This window comes from Psittacula echo (assembly GCF_963264785.1).
Source record: "Psittacula echo genome assembly, chromosome: 24".
Lineage (NCBI taxonomy): Eukaryota > Metazoa > Chordata > Aves > Psittaciformes > Psittacidae > Psittacula > Psittacula echo.
Genome location: NC_137759.1, coordinates 5,861,222 through 5,873,540, shown reverse-complemented (window position 1 = coordinate 5,873,540; position 12,319 = coordinate 5,861,222). Strand labels below are relative to the sequence as shown.

At 52.7% G+C, this 12,319-nt stretch overlaps 1 protein-coding gene across 8 annotated transcripts in view; it reads left to right on the top strand.

Annotated features, from left to right (window-relative positions):
* SBNO2 (strawberry notch homolog 2) overlaps positions 1-12,319 on the top strand; it is a 48,014-nt gene that overhangs the window by 14,505 nt on the left and 21,190 nt on the right. For 7 of the 8 annotated variants that reach the window (XR_013958482.1, XR_013958483.1, XM_080634255.1 and 4 more), the window contains exons 4-5: positions 32-155; positions 11,350-11,514. Coding sequence is in view for 6 of the 8 variants with exons in the window: in XM_080634255.1 (XP_080490381.1) it covers positions 32-155; positions 11,350-11,514 (289 nt within the window). In the remaining 2 variants the exon portion in view is untranslated. Of the gene's footprint in view, positions 1-31; positions 156-6,440; positions 6,508-11,349; positions 11,515-12,319 lie in introns of those variants that run through there. The other variant, XM_080634257.1, reaches the window with a different exon arrangement.

Sequence of the window (12,319 nt, the reverse complement as noted above, 5' to 3'; positions counted from 1 at the left end):
GGAAATAACTGCTTTTCCCATTTCCTTCCAGGCAATATTTTAATTCCCATCACGATTTTTATATGAATTCCATCAGCAGACCCCAATTCTTGGATACAAACTATGCATCTGTGGACCCCATGGACTTCTTACCAAAAAATGGTGACTCTCCTCAGGTAAGTGCAGAGCTGATGGCTCTGGGGGAGGATGGTGCTTTGTGGTGATGGGTTTGGGTTTCAAAGGTCGGGTTGGATGTAAGGAAGAAGTTCTTTACTGTGAGGGTGGTGAGGCTCTGGCACAGGGTGCCCAGAGAAGTGGTGAATGCTCCATCCCTGGCAGTGTTCAAGGCCAGGCTGGACTGAGTCTTTGGGTTCATGGTTTAGTGTGAGGTGTCCCTGCCCATGGCAGGGGGTTGGAACTGGATGATCTTAGGGTCCTTTCCAACCCAAACCAGTCTGGGATTATATGCTCTTAAATCCAGCACCTAATAGGAGTTGTGTGCAGCTGGGACAGATGCTCTGACAACAGCAATGCAGAAGCTGTCTGTTGGCACACTCAGTCCCACTGTCCATGTCGCCGACAAAGATGTTGAACAGGATTGTTCCGAACACCGATCCCTGAGGAACACCTCTCGTTCTTGATCTCCAACTGAACATTGAGCCATTGACTCTTTGCATGCAGCCGTCCAGCCAGTTCTTTATCCACCGAGTGACCCATCCATCAAATCGATGTCTCTGCAGTTTAGAGAGCAGCTGAGTGGTCCATCAGCTCCCTCCCCGTGCTGCGTCGTGGGACTTGATCTCAGCTCGCTTGGAAGAGCAGATTTTGGGAGATTCTTTGTGGAAAGGAGATTCTTTGTGAGAGCTGGGTGACAAAAGAGCAGGAGGGCTCTGAGGAAAACCAGGCATAACTGACCTCCAGTAGTTTCCAGAAGAAGGAATCATTCTTGTGCCACTCTCCTGGAGCTCTTGCAGCCCTTACTTCAGCATTGGTTTCCACTTTACTGATTTCTTGCTGTCCCAGATGCCAGAGTGTTAAATATTAACAATCTGCCTGGAAAGCCGAAACGTGCCACTTGGAAGCTGGGAGCACACTTGGGTGATGACATCTTTCTAGGTGACAGTGTAGGAAAGTACCTGTCTTTTTACCTCTGCCTAGCACGGTGGGAGGAGTGGCAGGGCCTTGCAGGCTTTGTGCTGTTATGACCACACCAAACAGAGGAATGACACCAAAGAGAGAACGTGAGGAGTTTGCTGCATGGTTTGGGAAGAGATTCTTGGTTAAACCTGTGGTCACTGGGCAGGCGAGTACATCAGCTGCTTATGTGAGAACTTGTGCTGCCTTCGTACACCAGCACGGCCTATTCCCTTTGCTCAGATCCCAAAATCCCATCTGGGATAGTTGGCCGGCGCTGGGATCTTGCAGCCCTGTGTGGATCAGCACAGCCTGCCCATGCTGGGTTCTGCCTGCTGTCTGGGGGGAGCAGAGGAAGGTGCTGGAGGTGTCACTGAGCTGGAGCGATGCTTCGTGATCCTGTGTGTGATCTGAGAGCGAGCCCTGAGCTCCGCATCCCCGGAGCCTCCCTGCAGCAGGGCTCCAGCCTGGCCTCCAGGCAGTTTGTGTCCTCCAAGAGCTTCTTAAGCGTTACTGAAGAAGGATTTTAAAGGTCTGAAGAGCAAATGACTGAGGATTCTGAGCTGTTTGTGGAGTGAGCACTTTGCTGCTGGTGGTCAGAGGATTGCTGGTGCACGCTGGGGCTTGGAGGGTGGGAAAGGTGCTGTGTTTCCACCAGCACTGGCATTGCTCCCCCATCTTCAATCTGTTTCATCTCCGAGGTTCTCAGCTGGACCCTCAGCTCGATGCAAAGCCTTTGCTGGCCTGAGGATGCCATGAGTGGGAATTACTTCCCAGTTGAATCATTCACTGCGGCTGTTCAGGTCTGGTGGAGAGCAATTGTATCACAGCAGCATCGCTGCATGTTGGACAGGGTGCTTTGGTTGCATGCTTAGAGCAGCCTGATGTGAACTTAAGAACTTGTTTCCTGCACAGTACTTTTGGTTCTGGATTGCTCTGGGGTGATTCAGCCTTGCTGGGCTATTGGCATTCTTTATATAAACAAGTGGCTTAAACTGAGGTTTAGAAAACAGCTACATGAGGCCGTGTTGGGGTCTGAGAGTGTTTCTGGGGAACTGTTGTCTTCAGGCAAAGTCTCACCCCCATCTGTTGCCATCTCCTTATGGAAGAAGTCTCCTGGCTGCACGCGTGTCTGTAGCAATCAGCCTGGAGGCGAAGTACATTTAGGTTTCCATTGCCTTCTGCTGCTCGTTCCTCCAGTCTCAGTGCTGGCGAGCTGGAACCAGTGCAGCGAACCTGCTGCAAAGGGCTTTTTGTCCTATCAGCGTTGGTGCTGTCCTGTGTCATTGATGGTGAGAGCTTCACTGACGCAGCCAGACACTAAACACTTTGGCCTCTGTTGTGTGTCTGTCCCCAGGGCCTTATCGTGACAGCAGAGCAGCCTGTTCTGGAAAAGGATCCCTGTCCCGTCAGTCCTTGCTGCTCTTGGCCACCATGGGTTTTTCTTTCAACTTCACTGTTCTGCCCTGTTGATAATCGCTTAAAGCACAAGACTCCCTGTTTCCTTTGAGCCTTTCTTTACCTAAACCCAGCCTGCCTGCTTCTGGTTGTCTGTGTTTGCCTTTGCCTAACTTAGCTTGCTCCCTGTGCTCCAGAGCTGGGCTTTTCTGGATGCCTGAAGCCTCCTCTGCTGACTCCACTTGCCCAGGTCCCAGGGGAACATAACCCTGACCTTTCTGAGGTGGGCTCCTGCTGAGTGTGGAAGGTGCAGACTCACCTGTGAGAGCTTGGCACAAACTCCCGCCTTTCCTGCCCAGAGAAGCAGCTCAATGTATGAAGACTTGGGGAACCCCTCTTAAAACCTGAGTGGTGCTTGGGCTGCAGGAAGGTCAATCCCGACTGATTTTGCTTATGGGAGAGGGAGGAATTGGCTGCTTGTGGGTAAAGTCATTTGCAGTAATGCTAGAAAGATGCAATTACAGCCTTGTTTGATCTGCTTGGGGGGGGCTCTTGACCACTCCTGTTAATCATAAACCAGCCCTCTTCTCCCTCCCAGCCCCCTGCCATCTCCTGTTCATGTTTCTTGTTAAAGGGGGGAAGGAAATTAACCTACTCTTTAAAAAAGTATTAACTTTTCAAAGTGCTTCAGTGCCCAGAGCTGGGGTGATTTAAGACAAATCAATGCAGCAGTTACTAAATTCTATGAAAGCCTTGGTTCTGTCTGAAATGAAGAGTTTCCTGGAATAAGAAACGTCCTGGAACTTCCTATTGCTGTCCTGGAGTTACGTCCACAGGGAATAGAGGAATTAAAATCAGTTTGGAGGCAGTTAACTGGCTCGGGTGCCTTTGAAGCATTTTCTGTTCGGGTTCCTTTATGTGCTCTTTGGTTTTGCACTCCAGGGCTGGGATTTGGGCTGATTTAATTACACTTGACTTGAGTGAGATGCCCAATGCTCACGTGAGGCCGTGGGGTGTTAAAAGGAAGCCCTGGCTGCAGCCACTGTGCTCACATTGTGTTGGTGTTGACACCTATGGGCTTGTGTATGCCACTGGGGTGCCTGTGGCCCCAGGGATGGGGTACAAGGGCCTGGAGGGCTCCGTTCCCTCCCCATTGCAGACTTCAAACAGTGATGCCCACCTCCAGGCAGGAGGGAAGGGAAGGGCAATGATGGGGAATGGTTTCTGGAGCTCTTGGCAAGAATCATTCCCTGCCTCGTCCCTTCATCAAGCTGACAAAAGTGGGAAAAGTGCTGCTCTGAAACCTGGAGTGCTCTGAAAAATGCTGGTAATAGGATTGAACAGCAGGCCCCTGGGAGATGCTTTAATATAGCTGCTTTAATTCAAAGCAGAATCCGCCTGAGTCAGTCTGGTTGGGTGAGTTTCCCCATCACCAGCTCTGCTGGTGATCGCTGCGTGTCCTGGTCCATAATGTGCCTAAACCACCAGCGGTCCTCCCCCAGCAGCAGCACGGGAACTGCTGCGTCCCATGGGAATGCTGCCTCCAGGCGGGCTTCTTTCCCTGCCTCCTTCTTTTCCCTTCCTCCACGAGCTGCAGCATCTCCCTGCCACGTGCTGCAGTCAGGGTCACTGCAAGGGTTTACTCAGCCTCAGCTTGTGCGAGCCCCTTGGTGAGCAGAGCCAAGCCTTGCACCCCGCTGGGTGTCATGGAGCAGGAGGAGCAGGGCACGGCCTGTCCAAGACGTGCTCTCCCAGCATTCATCCCTCTGGGAAACCCCAGCCCTGTCAGGACAAGCTGCAGTGTTCAGATGGTCGGTGCCTGTCCACCCTTTAGCTGCTTTTGGAGTGACTTTTCCGAGACTGGGATCTGGTTCTGCCTGGAAGCTCAGCACATGCTGTCAGTGTGGCCAGGAAGTGTCCTCTAAGGAGATGGCAGAGGATGCTGTGGAGCTTCCCCAACAGTTAACCAACTCCTTGTACCTCCCTGGGTTTGACAGTAAGTCAAATTAAAGCAAATGCTGGACTAATTCTGCATTCCTGTCTATCAGCACGTGTGGTCATGGAGTGATTGTGGGGAGCAGGAATGCTGGGACAGGATGTTAGATTTCCAGATGGTGGTTTCTCAGTGGGTTATCTTCTGTGGTCTTGCAAAATCAGTGTAGCAGCCCCAGTTATCTGTAAGGACATCGTACGTCTTGCTTCCCCTTGGCAGTCCTGTCCTGCTGCCTGCCTTTTGCCCCCTTTATGCACCAGCAGAAGAGGAAATAACCCACCTGCTTCTTTAAGGGTTGCATAAATAGCCCTTGGTTAGTCCCAGGGAAGAGCTGGTGGTTTGATCCAGGGCACAGAGCGAAGCCAGCAAGTCACTAAGCAAGGTCTTTCAGGAATGTATTTGGTCTCTGAGGTTCACGTGTATCATTAAAGCACCGATCCCAAGCCCCAGGGCACTACCAGCTAACGCAATGCAATCAAATTCAGATCAAGGCAGCACTAAAACCCCAGTCAGTGCCTTTCCCCACCCCAAACCAGCTGCCCACAGACACCAGATGCTTCATTTCCCCTGTGCTTTCTGCAGCAGCACTCATGTAGTGGCTGCTCACAGCATTCCCGGGAGGAAGCTTCTCTCTCCTGCAGGCCTGGTAGGGGCTCTGCCGTCGCTCCAATGCTTTGGTTTATGAGAAATGCCTTGGAACGTGGGATTTTGCAGCGCTTCTCGGCACGAGGCCCCGGGAGCGCTGAGCTGCCTTTCCCTTGAAGCCGGGCCATGGCTGTGTGGAAGGCCTCGGAGCAGGAGCGGATTGATGCGCAGCCAAAGCTCCTCTCTGTGTCCCCCAGCAGCTGGTGGGCTGGGGCTCTGCTGCTTTCCTGGCCAGGCTGGGTCCCTCTCCCTGCCCTGCTCCGGTAGCACAGGGAGCGTTGCCAAAGCTGTGCTTCCAGACATGGAGCAGTGCAGGGTCCAGCTCTGGTCCCAGCTGGAGCAGCCGAGCCCCTGGGAGATGGTGGGGATGAAACCCCATCCAGAGCCCAGCAGTGGTGCTGGGGACACGCAAACAGGAACCTCATGCTCCCGAAGCAAGCAGGGACTCTCTTGTGGCTCTGCAACACAGTGGGTGCTCTGGCAAAGTCACTTCTCCATCAGCCCAGGCTGTGGTGGAGCAGATTTTCCTTAAGCTTATGATGACCAGATCCCTCTCAGATGTCTCAGTTTGGTGCCTTTTTCCTCTCCCCAAGCAGCAATGTTGCTTCTTTCTGTTACCAGACCCGTTAAAAGGGAAAGCCTTGGGAAAAAGAGACATTCATGGATGCTGAGGGCTAACAATGGTCTCGAAAAGAAGGAAGAAAACAGCTGCTCCTTTTCCTAACTACAGTATTTGGGGTGGGGTAGACACTGGGGACAAAACCAGCACATGGGGTTGGGGGGATAGAACCCACCTTGTGAGCACTCTTCATGCTCTTGATTCCTTACCCCAGGCTCGGGGGCAGGACCCGGCTGGGCAGGGGCAGGGGGTCAGGGTGTTCCCTGGGGAGCCGGGTTCCTGCCTGGCTCGCGCCGCTGTGGAGCTGAGCTTTGTTTACAGTGTCTCTGTGGTTGCATTACACCACATACAGTAATTCTCCTCGCATTGCCAGTAATTTCCCTGACTTACCAAGCAGGCATCATTTCCTGAAAGTCAGCCCTGTGCTTAGAGGAAGTACGAGCACTCTCCTTCGTGACTAAACCACTGCATGCAAATCTCCCGGGCGCAGGGGCCGCTCCATGGCTCTCCTCTGCTCCTCCATTTGCACTCCTTGCTTCTGCATGGGAACTCTTACAAACCCTTGAGGAGCTCCTTTCCTGGCTGCTGCCGCGGTCATGAGTGAGGACCTTGCTCCATTCTCTGCTGCAAAGTCTCGCCTTGCTGCTCCCTCCACGTCCTGCTCTGCCGCCAGCACACCGAGTGCTGCTTTAAAATGTCCCAGATGCAGTTCTGGCTGAAGTTCCCATCTCTCTACAAGGTAATGCCTGGGGTTTGTCTTTATTCTCCTCCTTGGCATTCCTCGTGGATCTGTTCCTGAGGGAAGTGGCTCCCCCTGCTCCCCCGGGATTCTCACGGTGGCAGCAGAGGTTTGGGGGTGCCAAAGCAGAGACCAGGAGATGTGTGCTTTGCTGGAAGGTGCCTTCCTCAGGGCCTCTTCCTGTCGGGTGGAACTTGGGGAGACTCGGAGGAGAAGGAGCTGTGGGGAGAGGTGACCGGTGGGGTTATGGAGCTTTGGGGAGTTTCAGACCAGATGCTGGGTTCAGGGCAGTGATGGAGCATTTGCCAGGCTGAGCACGGAGCCTGCAGGCTGTGGGTTATTACCCCGTGTTCAGAAAGACTTTGGGGTTTGGCACCTAAGAGGTTTTCTTTAGGGATCAGCTGCTCCCAGCTGGAAGTTCTTGATTCCGTCTTGCCTGAAACATCATTTGTTGAGCTGGGATTGCTGGGACACCAAATCTCTCGTCTGGCGGTGGAGTTTGTTCATGGATGTATCAGGGCAGTTTGTTAATGGATGTATCAGGGCAGTTTGTTAATGGATGTATCAGGGCAGCTTGTTCATGGATGTATCAGGGCAGCTTGTTCATGGATGTATCAGGGCAGTTTGTTAATGGATGTATCAGGGCAGCTTGTTCATGGATGTATATCTGTGTGTGCCTGTGTGTATGGTTTTATATACATGTGTTATATAGTTTTATATACACGTGTTATATAGTTTTATATACGTGTGTGTGTACAGATGGTTTTAAAACCATCTCTACACACACGTATATAAAATATATATGCATTTTATAAAGTGTATCTCTATAGTTTTATATGTGTGCGTGTATATCTGTAGTTTTACGCCCCTAACTGTGTGCTGGGTAGTGGAGCAGTCAGCAGCTGCCGTGCAGGAGGAGTTGGTTCCTCCATGTCCGGATTGTGAGCAGTAAACCCTTTGGATTGGTGGCTCCATGGCCAGAAATGCTTGCAGGGCGCACACCCCTTCTGTATTTAGACCTCACCTGTTCTTTCATTATTTTTAACAAAGACTTTGTTTTAACTGCAGGCTCTGAGCTGTTGCCAGTGCCTGCGAGAGCCGCATGAACTCTTTGCCTTGATTTACCCTGAGTTTCCTCTGTTCTTTATTAAAGAGGTAACTCTTGGGTTTGAAAACTTTCCTGGTTTGGGATAACGACAGAAATCCTGTGTGCTGTGGTGGCATTGACTGGTGGTGAGCTCTGCTCTGCTGGGACCCCCCGGAGCACCATGTGCAGCTCCAGAGCTCATGGCACAGATGTGGAGCAGGTATGGAGATGCTGCGAGGGCTGGAGCAGCTCTGCTCTGGAGCCAGGCTGAGAGAGCTGGGCTGGGTCAGCCTGGAGAAGAGAAGGCTCCTGAAGGGGAGACCTTAGAGCAGCTCCCAGGGAAAGAAACCCAACCAAAATCTAAAACATCCCCCCAAAATCAATCAACCTCATTCCAATGAGTTCTGTCGAGAAGATGCAGGGTGATGTTTGAAATAAAGATCCTGCCCTGTGGGATAACCTCCATCTGCTGCAGAAATTCAGCATCCACTGAAACATTAAATCAGTGCTGTTGCTGTGAACCCCTCTGATTCCCAGTGAGAAACTTTCAAAGGTCTTCTTATTCAGCCTTAACCAGGGACAGAGTAACAGGCTTCAGCTCCTGCAGCTGAGATGCGTGGTCACCGAGCAGCTCCTCCAGGTCCGGCTCTGCAGCATCTCTGCTCAGCTCATTGCCCCTTCCCTGCTGCACCTCCAACCTCTTCACTCCTCGTGGTTTCTGGGACCATCTCTCCTACCCCTAACGCTGCCATCTTCTCTTTCAGCTGCTTCTGTCTGGGTTGGGCTCAGCACCTTTTGGCTGGGGTCAGCAGTAACCAGAGTATCGGTGGGTCTGGCAGAGCCTTCATCCCGCTGAGAAGAGGCATCCTCTTGCTCACTGTTCTTTTGGGATGGTTTAGGGAATGATCCTTTCCCTTGGGGAGACAGGGAGCTGCTCCCGTTTGCTCCCTATAAAGCAGGGGAGTAATTAGTGAAGGTGTGGTTTATGGCCCAGGTTGTAGTTATCAGCACGGCCTCCGATTAAACAATTACACCACGTTCTGCGGACAGGCTGGGCTGACCCACTGGGGTTGTGCCTTCAGCTCTTTATGGGTGGATCTAACGCGTTCCTGGTTTCAGTGCTCCTGAAGTAATATAATTACATAAAACAAATGGGATGCTGAAAGTTTGCGTCTTGGAGGCTGATTTCCTCTTCCCATTGCAGGCTGGTGCCCTGAGCGGGGGGAGCAGTGGTGGGGCTGGAGCCTTCATGGGGGGCTGGAGGCTGGGTGCTTACTGGTTGTGTTTCAGCGCTCTCATGGCTATTCCAGCCATACCCTTTCCTCTCTTTGGGACTCTAATGTGCAGTATATGCAGATGGATAAACTTAGTGCACAGCGACAAGGCCAGGTGGGATCCGAGCCCTCAAGATGCTGCTGCCGTGTCCCTGTGAGTGAAGCCCTCGAGTCAGATGCCCTCAGTTAAACGCCGGAATGGATGCGTGTACCAAAGCTTTTCATCATGAAAAGACCAGAAAAATCCCTGCCTGAGCCCTGCTGGGTTTGCCTTGCAGCTCCAACCTTTGCTTTAGCTCTTTCTTGTCTGTGGCGTGCTACCTCCCAGGCCTGCCTGTCCTTGAGAGAGGAAGAACACGCTTCTCCTCTCAGCATGCAGATTATCACAAATGCCTTTCATCTGCCAGATTGAAAGTCAAGGATGATGATGTCTCCTCTCACTTGTTATGAATAGAAACTCGTTCTTGCAGCTCCTCTTGCGAGCCGAGCTCTGAGGGCTCGTTGGGAGCAGAGCTCTGCTCTCCCTCCTGCCACTGAGCCCTGTGTGACCTGGTGACAGTCCAGAGGCTGCTGAAGCCCTGCAGTGCTTGTTCTTGGGATCATGAGCGCAGAGGAAGAAGCAGAAGGCTGGCGGGGGGGGGAACAGCAAGGGTCAGCTCAAGGCAGGTTGCTGCAGGGTGCCCAAGGCACTTGCTCTGGCCAAAAAGGGCCATCATTCCCCAAGTGTTTTCCTGCTTTGATGAGCGTGAAGCAGAGCCCCATTTCCAGAGCTCACTTCATGCTGAGATAAGTCTGGGTGTCTGCTGCAGGCTCAGGAAAGTTTTGGTTTCTGGGAAACCCCAAAATAGCCACAGAAATACCAAGAGTGAAGCGCTGCCGGGTGTCGCACACACCAGCGATGCCCGGTGCTGGCAGGAGGGTGTCCCTGCGGCACAGCCGCACCAGCAGCCCTTTCTCATCCCCTTTGGGGCCCCCGGGTTGGTATTAGAAGAACCCAAACGGCACACGGTGCCCGTGCTCCCCATTGCTGCTCACCTTCCCTTCAGTGCCTCGGTGCTCCTGCACCTATGGCTCCAGAGCAGAGACTGTCTTGGGTACCAGACGGGGCTGATGTGGGAAGAAGGCGAAGGGAGCGCGTCCCGATGGTTTGAAACACTGCCACTGGGGAACAGTTTTGGGGGGTCTGACCCAGCTCTTGGCCTGAAGCCCTTAGGAACAGTAGGGGCAGGCTCGGGGTGTTTATTTTAAGGTCCTTTCCAACCCTAACTGCGCTGTGATCTGGGGTCAGGCAGGGCTAAGTGACTTTTCAAGACCTTTGGCTGCCTTTCTGCCTTGCAGTCGGAAATTGGCTCTTAACTGGAAATGAGCAGATTCCTCCTCGTATCAAGCGCTGTGCTGTTGTCACACTCCCTTGGTCATCTGGTTCAGCTGGAGCCGGCTGCTGACAAACCTGAGCCCTGGGAAGAACCACAGAGCCCTGGGGGTCTGTGTCCATCTGTCCCTCTGCGCCAGGGGCTCGTCTCCAGCGGGAGCTTGGTGTTCGGGAGTGCATTGCTCTGAAGGGAGCAGCAGACAAAGGTTTTGTGCTTTGGAAGAGGTTTGGAAGCGGTCTTGGATGTGGAAGGAGAGCTGAGGTGGCGTGAGGGAGCCAGGGAGGGCGCAGTGACCTGTGCCAGAGCAAAAAAATGCTTTTTGGCTGTTGGTTCTTGCCACTTGCAGTTGGAAAACCCAGACAAGGAACAGATGGGAGGGAGGGGATCGAAGGCTCCTTCTGAGCCGGCGTCCGTGTGACTCAAACCAGGCGCTGGGTTGGCACCACATAAAGCAGTTGTAAACCATCCCAGCACAGGCACCAGGGGAAGAGCCAGGGCAGAGCCTGCTCCTCCTCACTGGAGCATATGCCCTTGGGGAAAGGACTGGAGGATGTGATTTGTCTGGGCACAAACCCAGGTAACCCCAGCTCCTCCAGCCTCCTTTGTGCCAGGAGGAGGCTCAGTTTGTCCCAAGCCTCCGGGTATTGCTGTGTTATAAATGGCCATTCAAGAGCTGTGTCATTCCCAGGAGTAGCTGGTGCTCTGGGGGCTTCTGGGTGTGAATGAAGTACTTGGGTCCTTTGGGTGTTAGGCTGAGGACTTCGGACTTCTTTAAGCCAATGCTAGGTTGAGGTGGGTGACAACACTCCTCTTCTTGCACTCCTCGGTGTGCAGAGCTGTGCACAGTGTGAGTCAGTTGTGGCTGTGTGCTGGCACTTCTCTCCAGTCACTGTTTTCCCTCCTTTTCCCATAAACTGAGGTTTTAAAGCAGCTGCTGAGAGCATCTCCTCATTTACAAGTTAATTTCTAGGCTTCGTGGAGCATGAAGGAAAGGAGCTGCTCATTTAATGGCAAGAAATTAAACCTTCCCAGGCGAGTAGGTGTGAGAAAGGAGCTCTCTGGTCTTCTCATCTTGCCGCCTCTAATTGTGGCCCTGTCTCCATTTCAGGATTCTTCATACCTCAATGAGCTCTCCAACAACAACTCCCTCTTCTCATCCCCTGCGGATTCCCTCTCCGACATTGCGGATCCGAAGGACTTCTTGTCTGCCGATAGTCTGAACCACGTGCCAACACTATGGGATGTAAACACGCCGCAGCAGAACCAAATAGAGGTATGGGCAGCTCCTCTTCCATCCTCCCCATCAGACACCAAATACCTCAGGCTTCATCCCATGGTGTTTGCACCAAAGAATTGAGAAGCCAACCCAGTTCCCTACTCACTGTTACCAGCTTTGCTCCAGGAGGGAAGGGATGATTGCACATAGTTCAGTGTCCTGGAAGCAGGGGAGGATCCAGGCATCCTCAAAGGGGTATGTGCAGTCTTCTGGAGTGTGATGCAGGCACTGGCTCTTTGTTCTGGCAGCCGTGGCAGGTAGGTGCATCACAAGCAAGATGGATCCTAAACCATTCAGCAGGTCCAGAGCAGCCTGGAGCAGTGCTGAAGAGCTGGGCTCCAGGAAGAACCCCAGCACACAGGTCCTTCACTGTCCCCACCACTTGTTTGTTCTCCATGGCAAATAGTTTAGTAACAATGACTAAAACCCAAACTCTGTCTCAACCTGAGACTCCCCATTGGTGTTTCCTCTGTGAGTCTAAGTCCCTGCAACCTTTTACATCTCTGAGTGTTCCTGGGCTGTGATCTCCCCCTGCCCCACAGCAATGTGTGGTTCTGTTCTGCCATCTGGTTTCCCTCCTCTGTTGGGACAGATTACTCACCATTGCACAACCTGCTGTCAGTCACCACGGGCTGGTGGTGGAGCTGGTATCACACGCAGCTGCTGAGCCTCTGGTCTCAGCTCACAGTGAATGCTTCCTTTCCTAGGTCATCCTCCTTTGAAGATGGGGGGGGAAAACCATTCCACATGGATACCCCAGCAGGCAAATCTGGCACGGCCGTGCTTTAGTCACTGTTGTGCT